General features: G+C 49.1%; 5 protein-coding genes across 5 annotated transcripts; 3 read left to right on the forward strand and 2 right to left on the reverse strand.

Moving 5' to 3' along the window:
* Positions 1-4,329: 4,329 nt before the first annotated feature.
* On the forward strand, positions 4,330-6,417 carry FTJAE_578 (f-box Fbl2; the record flags this gene model as incomplete). The annotated part of the gene is made up of 1 exon (XM_037352323.1): positions 4,330-6,417. The coding sequence occupies one exon, from the start codon at positions 4,330-4,332 to the stop codon at positions 6,415-6,417; it is 2,088 nt and encodes a 695-aa protein (XP_037212280.1).
* A 374-nt stretch (positions 6,418-6,791) lies between these two features.
* Positions 6,792-7,949, reverse strand: FTJAE_579 (uncharacterized protein; the record flags this gene model as incomplete). The annotated part of the gene is made up of 2 exons (XM_037352334.1): positions 6,792-7,714; positions 7,802-7,949. 2 exons carry the CDS (start codon positions 7,947-7,949, stop codon positions 6,792-6,794), a joined length of 1,071 nt encoding a protein of 356 aa, XP_037212281.1.
* Positions 7,950-8,950: 1,001 nt separating this feature from the next.
* On the forward strand, positions 8,951-10,025 carry FTJAE_580 (transcription initiation factor; the record flags this gene model as incomplete). The annotated part of the gene is made up of 4 exons (XM_037352346.1): positions 8,951-8,986; positions 9,043-9,709; positions 9,782-9,888; positions 9,936-10,025. The coding sequence occupies 4 exons, from the start codon at positions 8,951-8,953 to the stop codon at positions 10,023-10,025; spliced, it is 900 nt and encodes a 299-aa protein (XP_037212282.1).
* Positions 10,026-15,360: 5,335 nt separating this feature from the next.
* FTJAE_581 (uncharacterized protein) lies at positions 15,361-16,408 on the forward strand (the record flags this gene model as incomplete). Its single annotated transcript, XM_037352357.1, has 3 exons — positions 15,361-15,398; positions 15,470-16,278; positions 16,332-16,408. The coding sequence occupies 3 exons, from the start codon at positions 15,361-15,363 to the stop codon at positions 16,406-16,408; spliced, it is 924 nt and encodes a 307-aa protein (XP_037212283.1).
* Positions 16,409-17,846: 1,438 nt separating this feature from the next.
* Positions 17,847-19,280, reverse strand: FTJAE_582 (uncharacterized protein; the record flags this gene model as incomplete). Its single annotated transcript, XM_037352368.1, has 3 exons — positions 17,847-18,112; positions 18,157-19,158; positions 19,211-19,280. The coding sequence occupies 3 exons, from the start codon at positions 19,278-19,280 to the stop codon at positions 17,847-17,849; spliced, it is 1,338 nt and encodes a 445-aa protein (XP_037212284.1).
* Positions 19,281-20,200: the final 920 nt, after the last annotated feature.

Consider the following 20,200-nt stretch of genomic DNA (forward strand, 5'->3'; position numbering starts at 1 on the left):
AGATTGGGCCTTGAAGGGTGACGACGGATGAGACCGTCAATGTTAAGGATGGGGATGGAGCGGTATTGCCAGGGCTATGTCTTGGCTTGTGACCCAAAACACAAAGAAAACAGCCCAGTCAGCGTGAGTCGAAGGGAATGCCGAGAGGGCGAATTGGGCGTTGCCCCGCAGGATTTAGAATATTATAGGTAAGGAAATAGATGAACGTTGGTGGTGCACGTTAAACTTTGTTACCACCAGGAGAAAGTTTGATTGTCGAGATGGGAGCTTTCAGAGGAGCCTGAGAGATTGATGTTGAGGAGCGTGAAGAAGACGGGGATTTGCGCCGTTATCATAGGCTGCTCTCAAGACTTGTGAAGTCATCAGACAATCTGATTGGCAGGGGTTGGATTGAAGCCACTGCCTGGTGATAGATACCTTTAGTGCTTGCTTGACCCTGAAAAACCCCCGAGATACAGTGGAGGTAGCATAGCGTTGGAAGCAGGGCTAAGGTACATGGTACCTACCTTACCTTAGGTAACAAGCTCAAGCTCAACCGTAGGTTGCGATACGGAGCATTTGCTGTATCCGTGATAATAAGGTACGCATTACTACCAGACAAATAACGCCAGCATCCTTTTTCTGATTTCTATGGCTTCAACAAGATTCGATTTCAGTTTAGATTGTATTACTAGATGAAAGAACGCATTTAGTGTCAGATTGTCAACAAACTAGACTATGGGTTCGCAGTTGGAGTTGTTTTCATATGAGACAATTAATTCGTTCGCCACAATCTTGCTTGTAGGTTTATTATCCCCATTCGATCCAATACAGGTCTTCAATCTCTTACTGAAACCATCAGCCATAGGTAGTTACTCATTGTAAAAGACTTCGCAATCGAGGCACATGAGGAAATAATCGAGACGTGAGAAAAATAGAAATTGAATATGACTCTGCTACGCACCAAGGGCTAAGTCAGTGGAAGAGGCATTTGAATCAAGGGGCCAGCACCTTAGAACCAAGAATACACGCCTTTTGTTACCCATGGTAACTGAGAGCCAAGATTCCAAACTTGCCCGAAGTTGAAGTTTCATTGGATCCATGCTGATTGGTAGATAGATGTTGCTCGTAGGTCTGCTATCTATAAGACAGCGAATTTGCCTCTTGATTTATGCACCAACCAAGCAGCTTTATCCAAGCAACGCCACATCAAAACGGCAGAGGAGCAAAATAAGTAAACTTGAACCTAAATGTTTCCTTTGGTTTTGATGCCCACGTGGAGAGGAATTTGATGAGAGGTGAGATATTCCCCGCAAATGGATATATATATGTCCGAATACCTTATCATCTTGCCAAGTCCGTGAGCCTCTTGAACTGAATCGGGTTCACGACAACTGCCCCCCCTAAACAAATGTGCTATGGAGAAAGAAAGAAAAAAAAAGCTGTATGTTTCTTTGTACGGTGTTCACAGTGACTAGGGTGCTAATAAACATAAGCTTATTACCTATCTGATGCTTACAGATTGCGGGCTGCTTGGATTGATTGCGATGTAAACACGGGTGTAATGGTTTCAGCGGTACTGGCTATTGTTGGCTTCGGTAATTCGAGATAATCAGCACGTAATCTGGTTCACCAGAAAAGTTCATGTCTGACCGAGTCAGACGATCAGCTCAAGAGGTCAGCCAACAGTCATGTCTTATATACGGCACACACAATACCGGGGTCTGCAACCACGCGACACTAACTGACAAGACACCGTGCATGAAAGAATACTGCATCGATTGTAATGGCTTTGATAGACGCCCTCGATATCCTATCAAGACAACGGATGATCACTGTATTGTTATCTTTCCACCTGAGACGGGCAGAAATGATACCCGGTGACCTCAATGGTGTGCTGCCAGCCCTACCAAGAGGCACATGGACGATCTGAGATATTGTGCATTTCGGCACAACCGCAGTAACCCTCGTTTAGAATAAGGTCCCAAAGTATATCATGCCGAGACATCCATCCTATAAGGTAGCGTACCTAATTCTCAACCTGATGCCTCCAAATCGCACCGATAAGAAATCGGGTGATAACAGCCCGAATAGCGCGGGGTCAGCTGTAAGTAAGGTATAGGAAGGAGTCTTGGAAGATGAGGGGCAGGGCACGCACTTCATTCTTTTCTTCCAAGGTAGTGGGGTCTTCCCCAGGCTTTTCGCGACCATTTATCCGTCTATTGCCTTCAGACGAAGCTGAAAGAGGAAGGAAACAAGACTGAGACGTTGAACCCATTAGTTAGTACTTAGGTAGGTAAGTACTAACGTTAAGGTCTAGGTAGACGAGCAAAGATGTAGAACTATTGGAAAGCCGTACAGGCTAATCTACCTTACCTATGTATGAATTTTGTTGAGCTGCCTACCTACCTACTGTGCTGTGCATGTAACTGCCTGCACATATTCCCTCAATCGCCATCCATTTGTTCTGACCGCCTTCCAGAACCAACTTAGGGACATGCGGAGAAAGCTGACTCTTCATGGTTGGTCCGGGGCAAGCAGTCAGCTCATAGAGGCTGGACCCTTGAGTCAGGGACGTTTTTGCATCGTGGGTTCGACGTGCAGTAGTCAGAGGCAAGGTACATACATACATGTGGTGAGAAACGGCGGGTAGCCCTTTGAAGTAATGATGGGTCTTTTGTGCCTCAAACTACTCTGCTACATAATGAGTTAACCAAGTTCAGACCCTGGTTGAACAGCCAGACAGCTCACCCTAGGGTTGTGACTGGATATGATATGATTGTTTCACACTCAAAGTCTTATCATGAGAAATCAATGGGCCTCAGTGTTATTTTGTAAGAAACGTCTTAATGAGAGATAAAATGTGCCACGCGGACACACGAGAGAAACTGACTTGTTTCTTGTCCCCGGGTTTGGTTTGGCTCGGGTGAGATGCATGAAGGATGGGCGAGAAGGTGGGGAGAGCTACACACCAACAAGACCCTCAAAAAGCCCCTGAAGAAAGCGACAGGGAAAAGAATAGTACGTATGTATGTAGTGCACTGTAGTGATTGGCTTGCGTTCCGGATCACCGTCCCGTTGGGTCTCTGGCAATCAGAATCCGAGCTTGTCTGACTGGGTACCTAAGCACATACGTACTGCCCAAGAGGACTTGGGTTCTTTTACTTTTCTTATGTTTGTGTTTTCGCTCTTAATACCTACCTAGTACCTAGCCTCGTGTTTGCCCTCGATGTAGTCTCAAAGTCTCATTCCAACCAGGATTCGCCGAAAGGCTACAATGTTGGCTACATCGATACAAGATACGGCGCCGAATTTCGCCATCCGGGCCACCATAGAGAGTCGCGTAAAGCCGATCACCCCGCCGTAGCCCGCACGGGCACGATAAGAAGAGGCTTTTAGCGTGACATAGCCCAGAGCCCGAGAACGAAGGGTCCTCAACGGACTAACTGCACCTAGTGTCGTGTACTATAGGTACTGTAAGGTACTGAGTGTATGGACTGTCTAGGCTGTCTAACTGTAGACGTTGGGTTGGCAGGTTGGGTTGGTACTCTAAAACTCTATGGGATCTAGACAGTATGTAGATGTAACTATTGGACTGACGGGTAATGTTCTAGAGCATCCATCTTTGGACAAAAGCCTCAACTGCCTACGAGGCACCTTATTGCTTTTCTTTACTTATTTTGTGTTCCCATCCCCTCCTCTCTCTCAACCCTTCCTTTTCCCTTATCTCTCTTCTCTGGTGGTCACCTCATACTCACAGTCATGTTCATCTCCTCACGGGCATGTACCCTGTTCTCCAACTTCAACTAAGAAACGAGACTCGATTCTATTGGAAACTTCCTTGCCGCAAGTTAGAAGCCCAGTACGACGAAACGGCCCCGCTGACCACCCCCCCACCACCCTCTCCGAATCCCCCGTTCGTCTGCTGATCCCCTTGGTTTCCCAGCAGAACATTGGACCCTGCTTATTTATTCTGCCATCCTTCTTCGCGACATTTTTTACTTTGGAACTTATTTCTTTTCTATTCTACTATTCTCCTACTTTCGTCCGTCAGTTTTGCTCCTGACTCATATTGATACACATCCTTCCTCTGCCAGCGATGAAATAAAGGACCCTGCATTAGCTGTAAGCGACCAGCGAGCAAGGCTCCAAGCCGCCCCCCACTATCGACCGACCTAGAGACAGACAGACAGATCGACCGACTTGAATCAGACAATTATCTTCAATTGTTAGCATCGAGTGTTATTCTGTCCATCTCTTTCATACGACATCTGTGATACTAGGCGTTTCGCTCTCTATACAGTACAAGAGCATACAAGCACGCTTCCCACACAATTGGAATTTCTTGTCATGGAGGTCCACGAGATAACACTGCCCGGCGCTCCGAGCCCGAGCCCGAGCCCGGGCTCAGAAGGCGTATCCACTGCGCCAGCGCCGGACATGCCGGTCAAGGGCAAAAGCCGACACCGTCTGATCCAGCGAATCCAGCGAATATCTTCAACGCCTTCATTGAGTGGTCTGCGTCGCTCCAGGTCGGTTGGAAGCCGTGGGAGTCCCTATAGCACTCGAAGCACTCTCTCGTGTGTTAGTCTTGCGGCCACTGGACCGCCTCAGACCCCCTACAGCGCCCGCTCATCGACCCCACAGCCGTCGCCTCTTGGTCTACCCAGCGCTTTGAGCTCAACCCCCCAATCTTCGGGGGAGTTTCCATTCGACACTCCTGATGGTTATTTGGCCATTCGTAAGGTCGAAAATGCAACTCCAATCACCACGCCTGGGACCGCCCCTCTCCCATCCGAGTTTCGGTCCAAGCAGGACGTACAGATCCGAACCCGACCTGGTGTAAAACCTATTCAGAAGCAACCATTCCGTTTTTGGGACAAAATGCCCAATGAGCTCCAGATTCACATATTCTCTTTCTTCCAGCCGAGAGAACTCGTCCAGGCATCTCGAGTATCCAAGGCCTTTTACAAGGCATGCTTTGACGGTCAGCTGTGGACATCCCTCGATGCTTCGGAATTTTATCGCGAGATTCCAGCCGAATCACTCGCCAGGATTATTGTTTCGGCTGGTCCTTTCATCAAGGACCTCAACCTGCGAGGCTGTGTGCAGGTCGAACACTACAAACGCACCGAGGTCATTGTAAAAGCATGCAAGAACCTCACGAACGCAACCCTGGAAGGTTGCCAAAATTTTCAGAAGAGCACGCTGCATAGCTTGCTACGTAACAACGAGAAACTTGTCAGCCTCAACCTCACGGGGTTGACTGCGGTCTCAAATACATCCTGCAAGATCATTGCCGAGTCCTGCCCTCAGCTCGAGACCTTCAATATTTCCTGGTGCGGCAGGGTAGATGCTCGAGGTGTCAAGGCAGTTGTGGAGGCTTGCCCGAGATTGAGGGATCTTCGGGCTGGTGAAGTTGGAGGATTCGACAATGTGGCCACTGCCGAGGCTATTTTCAAGACAAATAACCTGGAGAGGTTGATTCTGAGCGGGTGCGCCGAACTCAATGACGAGGCCCTCCAGATTATGATGCATGGGGTCGAGCCTGAAATCGATATCCTGTCTGAACGGCCCATTGTGCCGGCCCGCAAGCTTCGTCACCTCGACCTGAGCCGCTGTGCCCGACTCACAGATGCAGGCGTGAAGGCGATCGGTCATCTTGTGCCTGACCTTGAGGGTCTGCAGCTCTCAGGCTGCAAGCTGTTGAATGACGACGCTCTCGAGTCCATTCTCGCTACCACCCCTCGGTTGACACACCTCGAACTCGAGGACCTCGAAAACCTCACCAATTCTATCCTATCAGAGCATCTCGTCAAAGCTCCTTGTGCATCCTCGATAGAGCATCTCTCTCTTAGCTACTGCGAAAACCTGGGTGACACTGGGATGATTCCGGTTATGCAAACATGCACGAACCTTCAGAACGTCGACCTTGACAACACCCGAGTCAGCGACCTCGTCCTCGCCGAAGCAGCCGCAATGGTCATGAAACGCTCTCGGCGATCTATCGAAACGGGAACACGACCGAAACTGTCCCTTCAAATGGTCGTCTACGATTGTCAAAACGTGACCTGGACAGGTGTCCGTGAGGTGCTCTTCCGCAACACCCAAGTCAAAGCTGTATCGGGCCAACCTGGCCGTGTGAGCTACCCAACCGAGATGATCGGGCTTAAGTGCTTCTATGGCTTCCAGATGACCGTCGATGAGCATCAGAAGCGAGTTCTGCGTGGTGATCTTGCGTCCGCTGGTCGCCTAGAGAGGAAATGGGCAGACTACATGCAAGCCACAGAAGAAGCAGGCATGACAGGTGCAGGCTACCGAAGACGCAGGCGTCGAGCCAGAGAAGCCCAGGCCCTCCATTTAGACGAAGAGGATGGTGGTTTTAGTCCTACCCGCCGTCGGAGGGCACGCACCCTGGGCTCATGTGCTGTCATGTAGGCCGTGAATGCGATACACACGATACATTAAGTGAATGCACATCAATATACAGCAGAATGGTATACGAATATGTTGGGGCTTTTTTTTATTCTTCTTTTTCTCGAGGCGTCTTGGGGTTTGGCTAAATAGGTGGATATTTCTTTTGGCGGGGACTGCTCGCCTTCTTGTTCTTAACGGCGTTATGGTAGATCACGGCGTTCTCTTTTCCAAGGCGGTCCTTATGCCACGATGGTGGCATGCAATTCAGCGCACCAAGCATATTGAACGACGTTACGCATATATGTTTAGACAGTCAAATACAACGAAGGTAGATTCGAAACCAACATGTGCGGGAAGGGAACCTTGGTACGCTTCTTGAAATCTCGCGCGGAGGTTTAGAACATTTCCGTCACTATCCGTTCACCGCGATGTAATCTCCACCACCGTGAGTTCCTCGCCAGCTCGCCTTCGTCACCCCCTACGATATCCGACCACTTGAGTATGAACTCTTCCGTTGCCTCCCAACTTCTTGAGTCCCAGGGGGTTCCAGTATGTGCGCCTGCAATGCCTCCCCAACAAGTCAGGTGATTAAGTGAATCATGGAAGAACTCATCCTCATCCATTTCGTTCATCTTCTCGATGATGTTGTCCCTGATATCCTTGAAGGGAATGACATCGATGAATGGATGGTGATTAACAACAACCTGCTTCCGCGTAGGGCGGAGATCGAAATGCAGGGTCCGGGATCCACGCTGGACAGATGTGATGATAGCTTCAAGATTGGGATCCGAAACCGCGTGAGCCCTGTAGAAGGGTGAAACGGCATCATCAGAACAATACATCGATCTTGTTATCCCAAGTGAGAGGCAGTTCTCGAGCATAGCGCTGATAATGCATATGATGTCGATCTGGAGATTGTTTTTGTATGGATCTGGGATAACAGGGAGAAGGACTTCTCTGGAATGGTTGGGAATGTGAAGTGTAGGGCAACCACAGTTGAAGAACAGCACTGGTGGTGTGTACTCATCGTATATGGGGTTTTCAGAAACCCATTGGCCAAAGTCTTCGAAGATGAGGCTGGTACCCCACGTGGCTACATCCGCGGTCGACTGTGACACCGAGTTTCCAGGATCAGGATGGAGTGTTGAAGGGTTGATAGTTTCAGCATCTATGAGTATTTCATTCATAGGGGCTGAAGCAAAGCCTCCTTCTGGATCCCCCACGTGAATGAGGGACCTGTCACTGTTTTCCTGTAATGCAGCTCCCTGCTCGGCTGCCCGGCGCTCTAGCTCCTGTATGCGCTTCCGCTGCTTTTCCCCTGAAATGGATCATGTCAGCCACAAGCAGCAAAGTACCCAGGCGGCTTATTTAAAGAGACTTTGGTCCGCATCTTGGTGTAACTCACTGTATGTCTGCTGAGCTAAGCGGTTCTGTAGGCGCCTCTTCTCGAGATCACGGCGGATGACCTTCTTCTTGATGGCTGAAGGCTCCTTTTGGGTAGATTGGCCGGGATTCGTTGAGCGCTGAGAGGCGTCGGAACGTTCTTGTCCCATTATTTTCTGATTGGAAGATAGATATCACGATCCTTTTGATTGCGAGATACTGTTGAAAGAGTTGGTCGCCTCGAGTGGAGTGGAGTGAAGTGAAGGCATCGCGAGGATTCATGTAAGCCACTGGTATGTCTGATGGCTGACGTGAGCCACTTGGGCCACATCAGTGCAATCTTATTATCGCAAGTTGACTTACCCTATACGTTCCCTCCTGATCCAATCGTTTCTTCTTCAAGGTGGTTTCTGACCATCAACTGTGGGCTGTCAGGCTGTATCGTAATTGTGTACTACTACCAGTCCCCAATACAGACCTATGGGTGTGTTTCTATCCAAATTGACTAGAATAAAACATCTGTCGCTACATTTCACAAATAATGTCGTCACCTTCGGTCACGACCGACCTTTGCCTAGCTTCTTCTTGGTTAATGGTTTGTTGACAGTTTGACGGAGCCAGCCCACCAATCGTATCCTTGTTCTGGCTAAAGTCGTCAATGGGTTCGACTGGGAGGAATATCGGAAACTCTTCAACCGATAGATATTATCATGCATCTATGCGTCATGGGAAGCTAGCAATGATCAATGGCTTGCTCCGGGATTGGGCCGGACGAAATGCAGCGGATGGTAGCCTATTAGCCTGACGCTAAACTGATCGTCCCATCTAAATCGCTGAAGAATCGTATTCAAACCCTCCGACATCTGGACTTTTGGACGGCTTATTATAAATTTTCCCGTTCATACCATCACAAGCTCTCATTCCACCGAGAACTGGTTGTTCCGTGGCGTCAACGGCTCCGACCTCTCGGCCGGGCCGGTCTTGGATGGCTGAACGGGAATGTGGGGCCGGGCATGTGGCCTATGTACATACCGAGCGCCGAGGTCCCGAGGTCATCAATGGGTCCATACCTAGCTCGAACTTCACAACTTCGTGACGGAGGACTCACAACGAGGCCTAACACCATCCGCTACATAAGATACCTAATATAGGGAAGTTGTTAGCAAGGAAAATGCCCCTAGAGGTCATATATGTCACTCGTCACGGAGTAAGTTCGCCATAGATTTCTTCGTCCCGGTATTGATGAACTGGCCCCGAGTATAGTTCCGTTCTGGATGGAGTGTCGACCCTCTCACTGGCGTGTACACTGGGTTCATACGATCGCCAACAGGAATCCCCGCGGACCCGGCCTTGACGTCTCATGGGGTCTCACAATCAAAAGAGATGGGCAAACATCTCATGACCCTGGATCCTCCCATCGATGCTGTATACTCAAGCCCGTATTATCGATGTCTGCAAACGATAACACCATTCGTTGAGCTCAAACAGCAGCAGCTCAACGACCAACCAGGCATTCGAGGCTCTGCGGCGGCCAGAATACGCCCAGAACATGGAATAGGCGAGTTCTTTGGGGCAGCACCTTTCGACCATCCAACCCCCGCCGCCCCCAAGCGACTCAAGGAGCTATTTCCAGCATTCGATGAGGACTACTCGTCTGCAATAACGCCCTCCAGAAAAGGCGAAACGATCAGTGACCTGTATGGGCGAGTCACGGCAGCTGTACGGGCCATCATCGAGCGCTGTGACGCAGAGGGACACCGTGCTGTGGTGCTATGCACACATGCTGCGGTCGTCATAGCCCTGGGCCGTATCCTTACAGGACGTATCCCCAAGGCTGTCGAGGAAGAGGATTTCCACGCCTTTACGTGTGGACTGAGCACGTACCGCCGGCAAGGCCCAGGCCTGAAGAGAACTACGATGTTGGGCCCCAGTAAGTTTGTTCGGTAGTGGATATCAAGTGACCAACATTGGCGGCGGGATATTGACAAACACATAAACACAGACGAATCTCACCCACCCACAAGCGACCTCAGCCCAGCAGGGGAGTGGCAGTGCGAAGTCGACAGCGATTGTGGTTTCTTGACGTCTGGAGAGGAGCGAGGCTGGCAAGTCAACAATACCCTCCAGTCTCGCGACAAATACCGAATTAGTTATAGGCTGACCCAGGACGCAGGAAATTTTCGGGCGATGAATCGTTCCCAGGAACCGGCACCATGTCACAAGAAGGTATTGAGTCCAAATTATAGTGCCACTCATACGAGCAGCGTACCACTATACAGCCGAGTAATGATAGCTCTATAACTTCAGGTCGTGAACTGGCAGATGACGGATTTGTTCTGAGTCTACGGTTCCAACAATGTACCAGATATAGAACTCTGGAATACAAAAAAAAAAAAAAAAAACTTAATTCGTGACGCTCGTATCATACAAAAGTCAGGGTCCCAGTGCTAAACCCCAAGAGTTGATTTCTACCGAATACACCCTCGGAAACAAGCAATGACCAGAGCACGCCCGATGCAACAGCACGTGTTCAATCTGAATTGCGTTGGTTGTATTCCCGTCCCGTTGAGGATGCATGTGTACTTATGAATGAGGCTACATACAAGACTTCTTTCTATGTTTGAACCCCTGCTGCCCTGGTACTAGGTTCAACGTGCCTGCATCGCATCTACGTGCAGTAGCCAGCTGGGATTGGATTGTATAACAGCACAACGGATTTCTTTTCTGTAGCTAGATACTTTGGGTCCCGTTGCAAACGACACATGAGACAGTTCAGTGTTCTGTGACTCGGTGACGACATGTCGGCAATTGAAAAGAATCAACGAGTCAATCAAATTGAGTCAATCGCAAAGCCCCCTTACATTGAGGTCAAGAAAAATCTGAAGGTACTGTACTGTAGGCATCAAGATGTAGGCCAGACCCAAGATAAGAGGTGACAATACCCCCATAATGGATCATTCGACCCTTGTTCTGCTGAGCCGTTAGGTCAACCATCTTCGGAGACGAACATGTTGGGTAATGAGTTGCGTCACTAGAAAATACCTGGTAGGCATTCGTGAGTAGGCTACGTACCTAGGTAGCAGCAGTACAAGGGTCATCATCTGAGCGATTGCTCCTTTCAAGAATGGAGCTAGGAACACTGATCCTCAGCTCACGTCGTCTCGATTAGCGTTTTGACTATAAACAACTAACAAGATCCCTTTAGCAAATAAGAAGCTGGTGTTGACGAAACATTCAACGGCCCGTGTCATCCGTGTATCGCTCACATGCGAACTTGTGGAGAAGAGCAAGGATAGACTGGAGGAAGACTGACAAGGGCTCGGTCCGGGAACACGAAGCAACGATATAGACTATGCGATGCATGTTTTATTACGAGGTTCACAGCAATGATATGCCTTGCATGTTGTGAGATTTTCTCCATCTACACAGGGCAAGCAAGGAGGCTGGTTAGGACCTCGGGTATAAGATCCGAGAGACGGCGTTGCAGACGTGCCCAATAATATATGCAGATATCCTTCTCATGATAGTTTAACATGGCGATGGAGTCAGGTGGTTAGGAGTCAAGAGCCAAGAGACAGACCCGGACATGAACCATATCATATGGATGATCAAAATATACTAAAGGAAACACAATCTCTGAGTATGATCAACTAATGGACGAGAGGAACCCACACAGGTTCCATGCCCAGACCTCCACTACCTGCTACTCCACCCAATTGACACACAACACTGTATGTAGTGTAGGCACCTAATAGATGTAAAGGTGGAGAGAGTGGAGAGGGGCCTTGAGGAGAAAAGAGGGAAGATGATAATTACATACTAGTTCAACTGATCGGTTCAATTATGAAGTCAGGATATTTTCATGATACATAGATTTGGAGGCGTCCGATCGCCTCGAGCTTGTGGGTCTATAGAAAGATGAGACGCTTAATAAGTTGGGTAAGGACCTCGTTAATCTAACGGCCGAGCCTCAGATATCTTAGGTACCTAGGTTTGGTAGGTAGGTAGGTAGGTAGGCAGGCACCTACAACCTCCCTGTAGTATTTCAAGATCGACGTTAGGTACTAGGTCTGTTGGTAGCGTGACAAACGCTAGACCCTTAGGTCATGTGCTTGATCTTTAGACTCAACACACCTCAAGGCAGGTGCTTTCAATAAGTAATGAGGCTCAAGTCAACTTCACCTGGTCCTGACTGATATTATGGAATGGAATGGAAGGAATGGAAGTCATGACTGCCCACGAGGGTGATACCTCAGGTTTCAGCTGAAACAGAGTCCATCTTGTCTTGGCAAGTTGGCCGATATTTCTCGTCGCCCTCATACCCTCATGATCCTTGTTGCTCATCTGTCAGCTCTCACTTTCTTCAGCTCCCGACTGCAACAAAATCTCGACACCGCCTCAAAGCAACGACAATCTTTCTGCAACGTTTACCGTGTTGGGATTCGAGAGGTGTGGCTGGCCACCCAGTGCGGAACACCCATTCAATGTGTTGGCCATGGCATTAGCAGCAAAAAGCAAATCTGTCGTCTGTTGGTTATGCAGCACATCTCCTTAAGCATCTCGTCTTAATGAGGAGTCGATGACGAACGCCTGCATGGTATTGCAGACTTGCTGGGGACTATCACAGTAGCATTAACGGGTGCCTCAGACGCTATTAGGCGCCTATGCACTGAGTTCTTCAGTCCGACCTTGTGGGAAGTTATCGATCTGACAATGCTGCTAGCTGCAAATATCCGATTCGGATATACATACTGAAGAAATTATGATTAATACAACAGACAGATCATCTATCAACTTTTGAAAAGCAAGAAAACAGTACATGTCTACGGGATCCAAACAACGATCACCAATTCATATTATATCGCCACGATCAAGATCAACAATGATGACCAGCAACAACCAACAGTGCAGCAAAGGGTAAACAAGATCATTGACCGGATCGGTTCACAATGGGTTCTGGGCTCATCTCTTCCAGGCTTGCTTCCTCAACGCTACGGCGCTCCCTCGCGCCGCCAGCCCGCGAAATAATCCTGCATCGTCATCGCCAATACAAGACACACAGCAAACGGTCGTCGCATACCTTTCAAACAAATGGCTTTGAATCTCAGACTGGACCTGCGTTGCCTGCGTAGTCTGCTGGTAATGAGTCGACTGCACCCAAGCGGAGCATGAGCTCCCACACAAGATACACATCAAATATGACAGAATACCCTGCAGAATTTGTGGCTTTCTAAACTTTGCTTCTTTTTTCTCTTTATGAAATGTACTCACCGGCGTACACCGCTGCTTGTACTGCAATCAGACTCGGACGCATCTCCTGCACACTTTTACCCTTTCATCTCGCCCGCAGCATGTATGTAAGTTTCTGGATGGCCAACGGTGCAGAATGCCTAGCACCTTATTCTTCCCGTACGAATAGCAACGGGAGCTTTCTCTCATTGGCCATGTTTCACACAAGAGCTCCCACTGGCCCCCCGAACTCATGAATTGTTTTCCCCGCTACGGCCACATAGGTACTCGTTCTTGCCTCCACCGAGTCGCTGAGCCTGCTGCGATTGGCGGCAGCCAATGGACACATTCGGTTGCCATCTGAGTCAGAAAACTATCACTGACTTCCATGCGCAAGAGAATATATGCTGGTAGCCGACACTCAATCCTGGTCAGAAGAGTGTTGCCTTTATCATAGTTGTCAACGAAGGAACTAGGTATTGGTGTCAAGTTTTTAACAACACCCCCAGCTCGACCAGAAAACAGTTGACCCACGGCTATGGTCCCAGCAGGACGGTTGAGGCTTACGCTACTGGCATTAACACCCAACCAGCACTGCACATATTAAGTTACCGAGCAAACATTTTTTTTTCTCAGTACTGTAGGTTGGTTTTGAATAGCCTGCTGCCGGCCACATTCAAAGTGGCAGCAGATTGGCCCAGATCGGAAGCACCAACACAGTGGCAACCCCCTGGCCAATATCATTCGCACATCTCTCAAGTGAGATCTTGCTAGGATCTAAACGACAGGGTTTGCCCCGGACAGTGCAAATTTGGCTTAACGCGATCTCAGAGGCTGCGTTAAATGGATCATCCCCAGTCTAGCGAGCCAGATGGGCTAGGGTGCCTTGACCATGGCCTAGCTTGTTATCCACAAAACAGCAAATGCTCACCTTGAAAAGACAGACTGTTTGATTATCGGAAGCGACAAATTTCGCGATTGGATTTTGAGATAGATTCTGGTTAGCACGTCTCCCCTTGGAAATTCCGCCTCAGCTATGGAGTAGTACTCCGTGTTCGAATTCGATCAGAGTGTGTGTGCCTCTTTTGAGGGATAGATCACTCCGCTCAACTATCCGCCCCTTGCTTCTACGCGATGCGGGTCTCCCTGGACAGGATGAGCCATCTAGGTATGTGCTGCTCTTTTTTACTCTTTGCTGCACTCTTCTTTTGACGGAAGACTGCCCATGAGATATTCTTAAGAACTCGACTTGCAGTTGGGGAATGTATAGGTGACTGTACACCCCAAGGAGGGAGTTGTTTGCCAAGCGGATAAGCCCTACGGAACCATGGTTGGTTGGATGTATCATGCATACGATACGCAGGCTTTGTTGCTCCACCAAGGATGGCAGTAGAAGCAACTTGTAATAAAAGGCATGGCAAAGCAGGACGATCATCCTAGTCGGCGGGCGAGTCCTGCACGTGCTGACAGGCTGCTCTGACGCAGCGGCGCCCTCACTCGCAGCAACGCATCCGCACGAAACTACAGTATCTTTATAACCCTGCGGCAGGTACGGATAGGATCCCGGTTGATGCTTTTGCTTCTTTGCTCCACCTTATCTCCTCTAAGCGGGGAGGGTCTTGGAGAGGCTAGAGAGGGTGTCCCCCAGAAAAGAAAGGCGTTTTGTCTAACGCCAAGTCCGACTGTTGGTAGCGTCTATCACCTCGGACAGGGGTGGCACACAGACCCCTTCATAAGTCGACACAATCACTTAATATCGTCTCGTCCTTTGATGTTGGCTTATTACCGGCGCTCAGGTACTAGACAAAAGAACGAGAGAGTTTGCGTCGGCTGAAATCAAGCGTGCCTTGGCCCTACAGACAAGAAAACCTTCAATGCATTGCGAATCGAATACAAGAGAGTCGACCCCCCTCCCATTGAGCTTTCTACATTCGAAAAGATATCGGCATTTCCAGTGGATATTCCCGGCTTTAACTCTCCCTTCTTCCTTATAGTCCCTTTACTCTCCCTTCGCCCCTTGCTTAGGTCTTGCAAACCAAGGCGTATCTAGTTTCCACTTGCATTTGCCCTCGGCCAGTCTCGAAGTTTTCAACTACCGCCAGACGCCTCCCTGATAATTCTTCAAGAGGGGACCCATTTCCACCTGAATCATAACAAACAACTCTGGATCAAAACAAAGAACCAGAACCATTTACATCGGCTCGTCTGCTTGCTGTGTGACAGTTGCCAGAAGCCTGTCGAAATGAGTATTCATCCATTCCTCAAGATGGAGGGGGCCTCTAGGAGACATTCGGCAGAAGACCCGAGCCAGGCACACACCTATCAATGTTCGACCCAACCCCAAACCCCACCATGTTCAACTTCAGGAAGCCCCAGGATCAAGTTCGAGGGTAAGTTCTGGTTTATCAGACTCAGCTCTTCAGCATAATATCCCAGACTAACAACACTAAGAGTTCACAAGCCTCCCCAGGTTACATGACGCCGTATCACCTCAAGGGAACAATGTTGTGAAGCTCCCTAGTTTGGGAGAATTTGACGAAGGAGTCGAGGCCCTCATTCGAACACATGGACCAGTGAAGACCTGGACTCCATTATCTCCGCTCCCCGGACTTTCTGGCAACTCCATGGTCCTTCAGCCTATGAGATCCATTACACAACCGCAGCCGCCATGGTCTTTCCAAACTGCTGATATTCCTAATGACTGCCCGATCTCAAGCAGAGGGAGAAACAGCGGGCATAATCGATACTCGCTTGCAGTTGATCATCCGCAGCAACTTTTGCAGGGAAACTATCGAAACCCAGACACTTACTACGGCTATGGCACTGGCAGCCCATCTCTTCAAGCACCATCAAACGCGCATTGCTATCCAAGTCCACCACCAGACGGCGAGGGTCGGCACATTAACCAAAAGTACACAACAGAGGAGGGTGACTACATCATATACGCCTGGCATGACAAGAAGATGAAGTGGCAGCGCATCAAGCAAGAATTTGCAGCTCGGTTCGGCACTACTCCTGAGCGAACGATCCAAGGTCTCCAAGCGTGGTATTACCGTATGAACCAACGCATACCTGTTTGGGATCAGGAGGGCTGGCTCTGCTTCGACAACGAAGATGACCTTGAACCTCAGCATGTCAGCATCAAGGTCCGCGAACGGGATAGTCAGGACAAACCCATGGAGCCACTGGGAATAGCTCAGCGATACCCTGAACGTGCTATCCACTACTCGTGGGTCGACGCTGAGACTAAGTTCAAGGCCCAAGACTGGGGTGCGTATTTATTACTCATTAAGACATGGAGATGAAACTGACACTTCTTATAGCTGCCAAAAGAGCTTTGCAGTACCGTGACAGGCGAGAGAGACGTAGAAGAAAGGAGCAGCGACGACTGAAGCTATGAAGAATGAAGCATGCTGGCCCCTGTGACCAAGCTTGCAGCCCGAATCAACAATCAGCGGAGATATTGATGAAAGCAGGGTGATTTCGACCACCATTACCACTGATGAAGCGAATTGTTTCCTTTTCCTATTTGGCTTGAACTCCAAGAGTTCTATATCACGCTTTTCAACGACCGAACTTCTGACGACACGACGATCATGTTCCTACCATACCCTGAAGCATGTAATTAAAATCTCCTTTGTCATACACGTACATTTATTTCGTGTTCGCTTTTCCAACCGTCGAGTGTCTTACAGACCACTCTTGGACCTGATGTATCGGCGCCATGCACAATACCGCCGGGGAAGGATAACACTGGGGGCGGGCAAAAGAAATAGCTGGTTGACATTTTGAGTTGGTGTATTTTCCATATGTTTGTACTATTAGACGAATCACGATTAAGTCCCCCAACATAATGAGACCAATGGATATAGCAGAGGCAATACTATGGTAGAATCGGCATACAAAACACCTCAGTTGCTAATACCACGCCAAGTGTATTGTATTTTTCCATGTCTTGGCACAAAGCTTCTGTATCTGAAATCTATTGTGATTCACTTGACATTTGACTAGGTATAGTAAGCTTAAGCTCAGATGTAGATGTCATGCTCTGCAAGCTTATAATCTTAAAGCCACTGCCTGCGCCCCTTTCCCCGATAAGCGGATGCCAAGAATTCAAGTCAGTTCCTTCGGCATTTCGCGTCTGCTTTGATAAAGCGAAGGCAAACATGTAGATCCCCGCAGGGTAACACCGTTCAGGCCACTAGTGCAGGGCTGAAAGGTCCTGATACCATCTCGGGCATGGCACGTGTCTCGAGGACGGTGTATCTAGACGGTGTGCAGATACAAGAAACCTTCTCTGAGCATGGTTAGATGCCAGAGCCCCGGCACCGACATGCTGCGACACATATCGTGGGGTATGCGACATAAACCTGGCGATCAAACCAGTCATTATCTCGATACTGGTGTATTTCACAATCAAACACCCTCCTCCCCCTTGGCGCGGGCAAAGAATGGACAACGTCCACCGTGTGACGGATCATCCAAGCCTATTAGGTCGACAAAAGACGACTGGCCATGCCAGATCGGGAGCTTTGCATCTATTGTTGGTGTTTGATTCGAAATGCACGGTTGGCTAGTGCGACAAATGATGAAGGTGTCATGCCTCAGGGGTACACCGTTGTGGCTTACACAAAGAAGGGACCTCTGGATAATAATGCGAGGTAGAGAAGTCCGGGGGGGTCGGCCATCCTGCATTGTCTGTTGGCTGTTGACGGCGAGGGCGTGTGAGATCTGCTTGTGGTGATCAACATGTTGGGACATGTAGATTTGTTGCTGCTGGGCTGAAAGTCTAACGCCTCAAAATCTTTAGACTAGTTTGTTGCTCTATCTAGGTGCTTCTATTGAAAGGCTTTGCTGTGCCTCATATAGGTCCTGATACGAGCCATGGTGGCATCGTCGTCACCGTCGCCGTCGAGGACCATGTCATTGTCGCTTTCGTCATAGTACATGTTGTCAAACTCTTCGTCGTCTGATGCATTTCCATTTCGATAGCCATAAGGATGGCGTCCGTATTCGTCATCTGACTCTACCTCGTCTTCTGGATAGTCAGCTGTGTAGTAGTTCTCGGCTGGCAAGTTTGATTTGTTAGTCTTGGTTCTCAGTTCTTCACGCTCGGTGGTTTTGCCCGAGACTAGCCGGTAGACTTACCATTCTCATCCTCGTCATCTTCGTCCAGGCCCTCGTCTTCATCACGCTCAGGGCCGTAGAATAGGTTGCTCTCCTCTTTTCCATCAAGAACCAACACGCCAACGTCGGTTGGTGCCACATCGACAGTCATGGCATGTGCAGGGACGCGGACGTATTCCTCAATGATCCAATCGTCGTCGTCCTCCGCCTCACTCTCACCCATATTCATGCTGACATCGTTTGGCTCCGATGTGCTTGCAGCCACTTCTGGGTGACGCTCCTGGTATCTTTTAGCTGGGGCTTTAGGCTTGAATCTGGCTACTCTTTGCTTTTCCTGTTCCATATCCTCGAGATTAGCCCCAATCTCTTTCATAACCCAGTCGTTCATGTCAGCAGTTATCTTTGATAAATCTTGGTTGTGGGGACTCATAACGGAAGTTGGGAGAGGAGACCGTGTGTTGGGGCCAGGAAGAGGAGAGTTCTGTCTGCTCCTCGCTGCTGGCTTTTTAAGTCGTCGCTCCTGTTGTGGTGGCTCCTCTGGAGGCCGCAGTTCGGACGAGGCATCCGAAGACATCTTTATGTCTTGACTTGATTGCAATTTCGGTACTGTCATAGATGCCTGGATGGTCTTCATAACCTGAGAGGCTCGTTGACTGGCTTTTGCACGACTTCGTTCGACGAAGACAGCAGGTCCGTAGCGTGCTCGCTTATTTAGGCCAGCACCTGATGGTTGCGCCGCATTAGAGGCCATCATCATCTTCCTCGATATGTGAAAGCGTCGTGGTTCGGTGCCCTGGGAGGGTTCGACTGATTTGGTGTCCGTTATAGGGGCGGCATCATCAGGGTCGACGCTCTTCTGTATTGGTGGTGTATTATCGCTTGGTCCCGAGACATGAATGACTGGCTTGGCATCACGAAGAGACAGTGATGGGTTCTCTATCGTTGGGGACTGAGGGCCGGGGTGCCTCCTTTGATAGACCCATTTACTATCACTTCGATGGCGTTTTGCGCCTTCGTCAAACTCTGGATCGAGTTAGGTTGTGCAGCAGTGAGCGCGCAGTGGAATAAGGCGTACGTAGAAAGGTCACAGGAGACTCATCGTCACGCTTGCGCTTTACGCGGATGAGTTGAGGTGGAATCGACATATTGCTGAATAGTGATTCGACGAGATGAATGAAATGCAACTCAAGAAAACAGACCAGTCTGCAGATGATGGAGTCTAGATGTACAACAGATGAAGCAGAAAAGACAAGCTTAAGTAGTTCTTATGCGGCTAGAATGACGGTTGTTTTAGAGAAAGGTTCCTTGAATGCGCAGGTTGCGTGAGTAGGTAGGTGAGCATGCATACATGTGAGAGGTTGTGTTTTCGCCGTGAACGGTGAGGTCAGAAGCTGGCAACGGTAGGTAATTTCCATTCTCAATTTTTCATCCACCTGCCGTAAGGTACCTAGGTAGTGTAGGTTAAAGGTGGGGCTACTCAGTGGGAAGAGCCGCCGAAAGAGCCTCCTGGGAGGTGGGGCCATCCTCGTTTTAGTGTCTGCGTTAGCGGAGCGAGTTATGTATCCTCCATGGTAATCTAATCGGTGGGGGTTGGTGGTTGAGCTTCATTCAGTCATTGAAGTGAAGTGAGCCGACTTAAGCTGAGAAATGCATAATAAAGAGGTTGAAAACCAGAAACAAATATAGCAGTGCCTTAGTAATACACTTGGTAATCAGGTACCTATACTAGGTAGATACACCATCTTATCACATTCCCCGTCTTGTCTCTAAAATAAAATGGCTGCTGCTCTTGAATTGGCTTTCGATAGTGCAAGGTTGAGTTGGATAGTGGCGGGGGTTTGGGGGATAAAGAATCTCCTGATGCCTACTCGGGCAGGCAGACAAGCAAGCAAGCAGCACACAAAAATCTTGAGAACTGGAGGTCCAGACCAGCGTGATGGCTTCAATTCTTGAACCCCAATCGCTTGGGCTGTTTACAGCAGAGGAAGACAGACATGCTCATAACTCGCTTCGACACCTTGAAAACGGTTGGAATGCGGGGGCGCACGGACCACCGTAGTCTACC

Source organism: Fusarium tjaetaba (genome assembly GCF_013396195.1).
Source record: "Fusarium tjaetaba strain NRRL 66243 chromosome Unknown NRRL66243_c0000015, whole genome shotgun sequence".
Lineage (NCBI taxonomy): Eukaryota > Fungi > Ascomycota > Sordariomycetes > Hypocreales > Nectriaceae > Fusarium > Fusarium tjaetaba.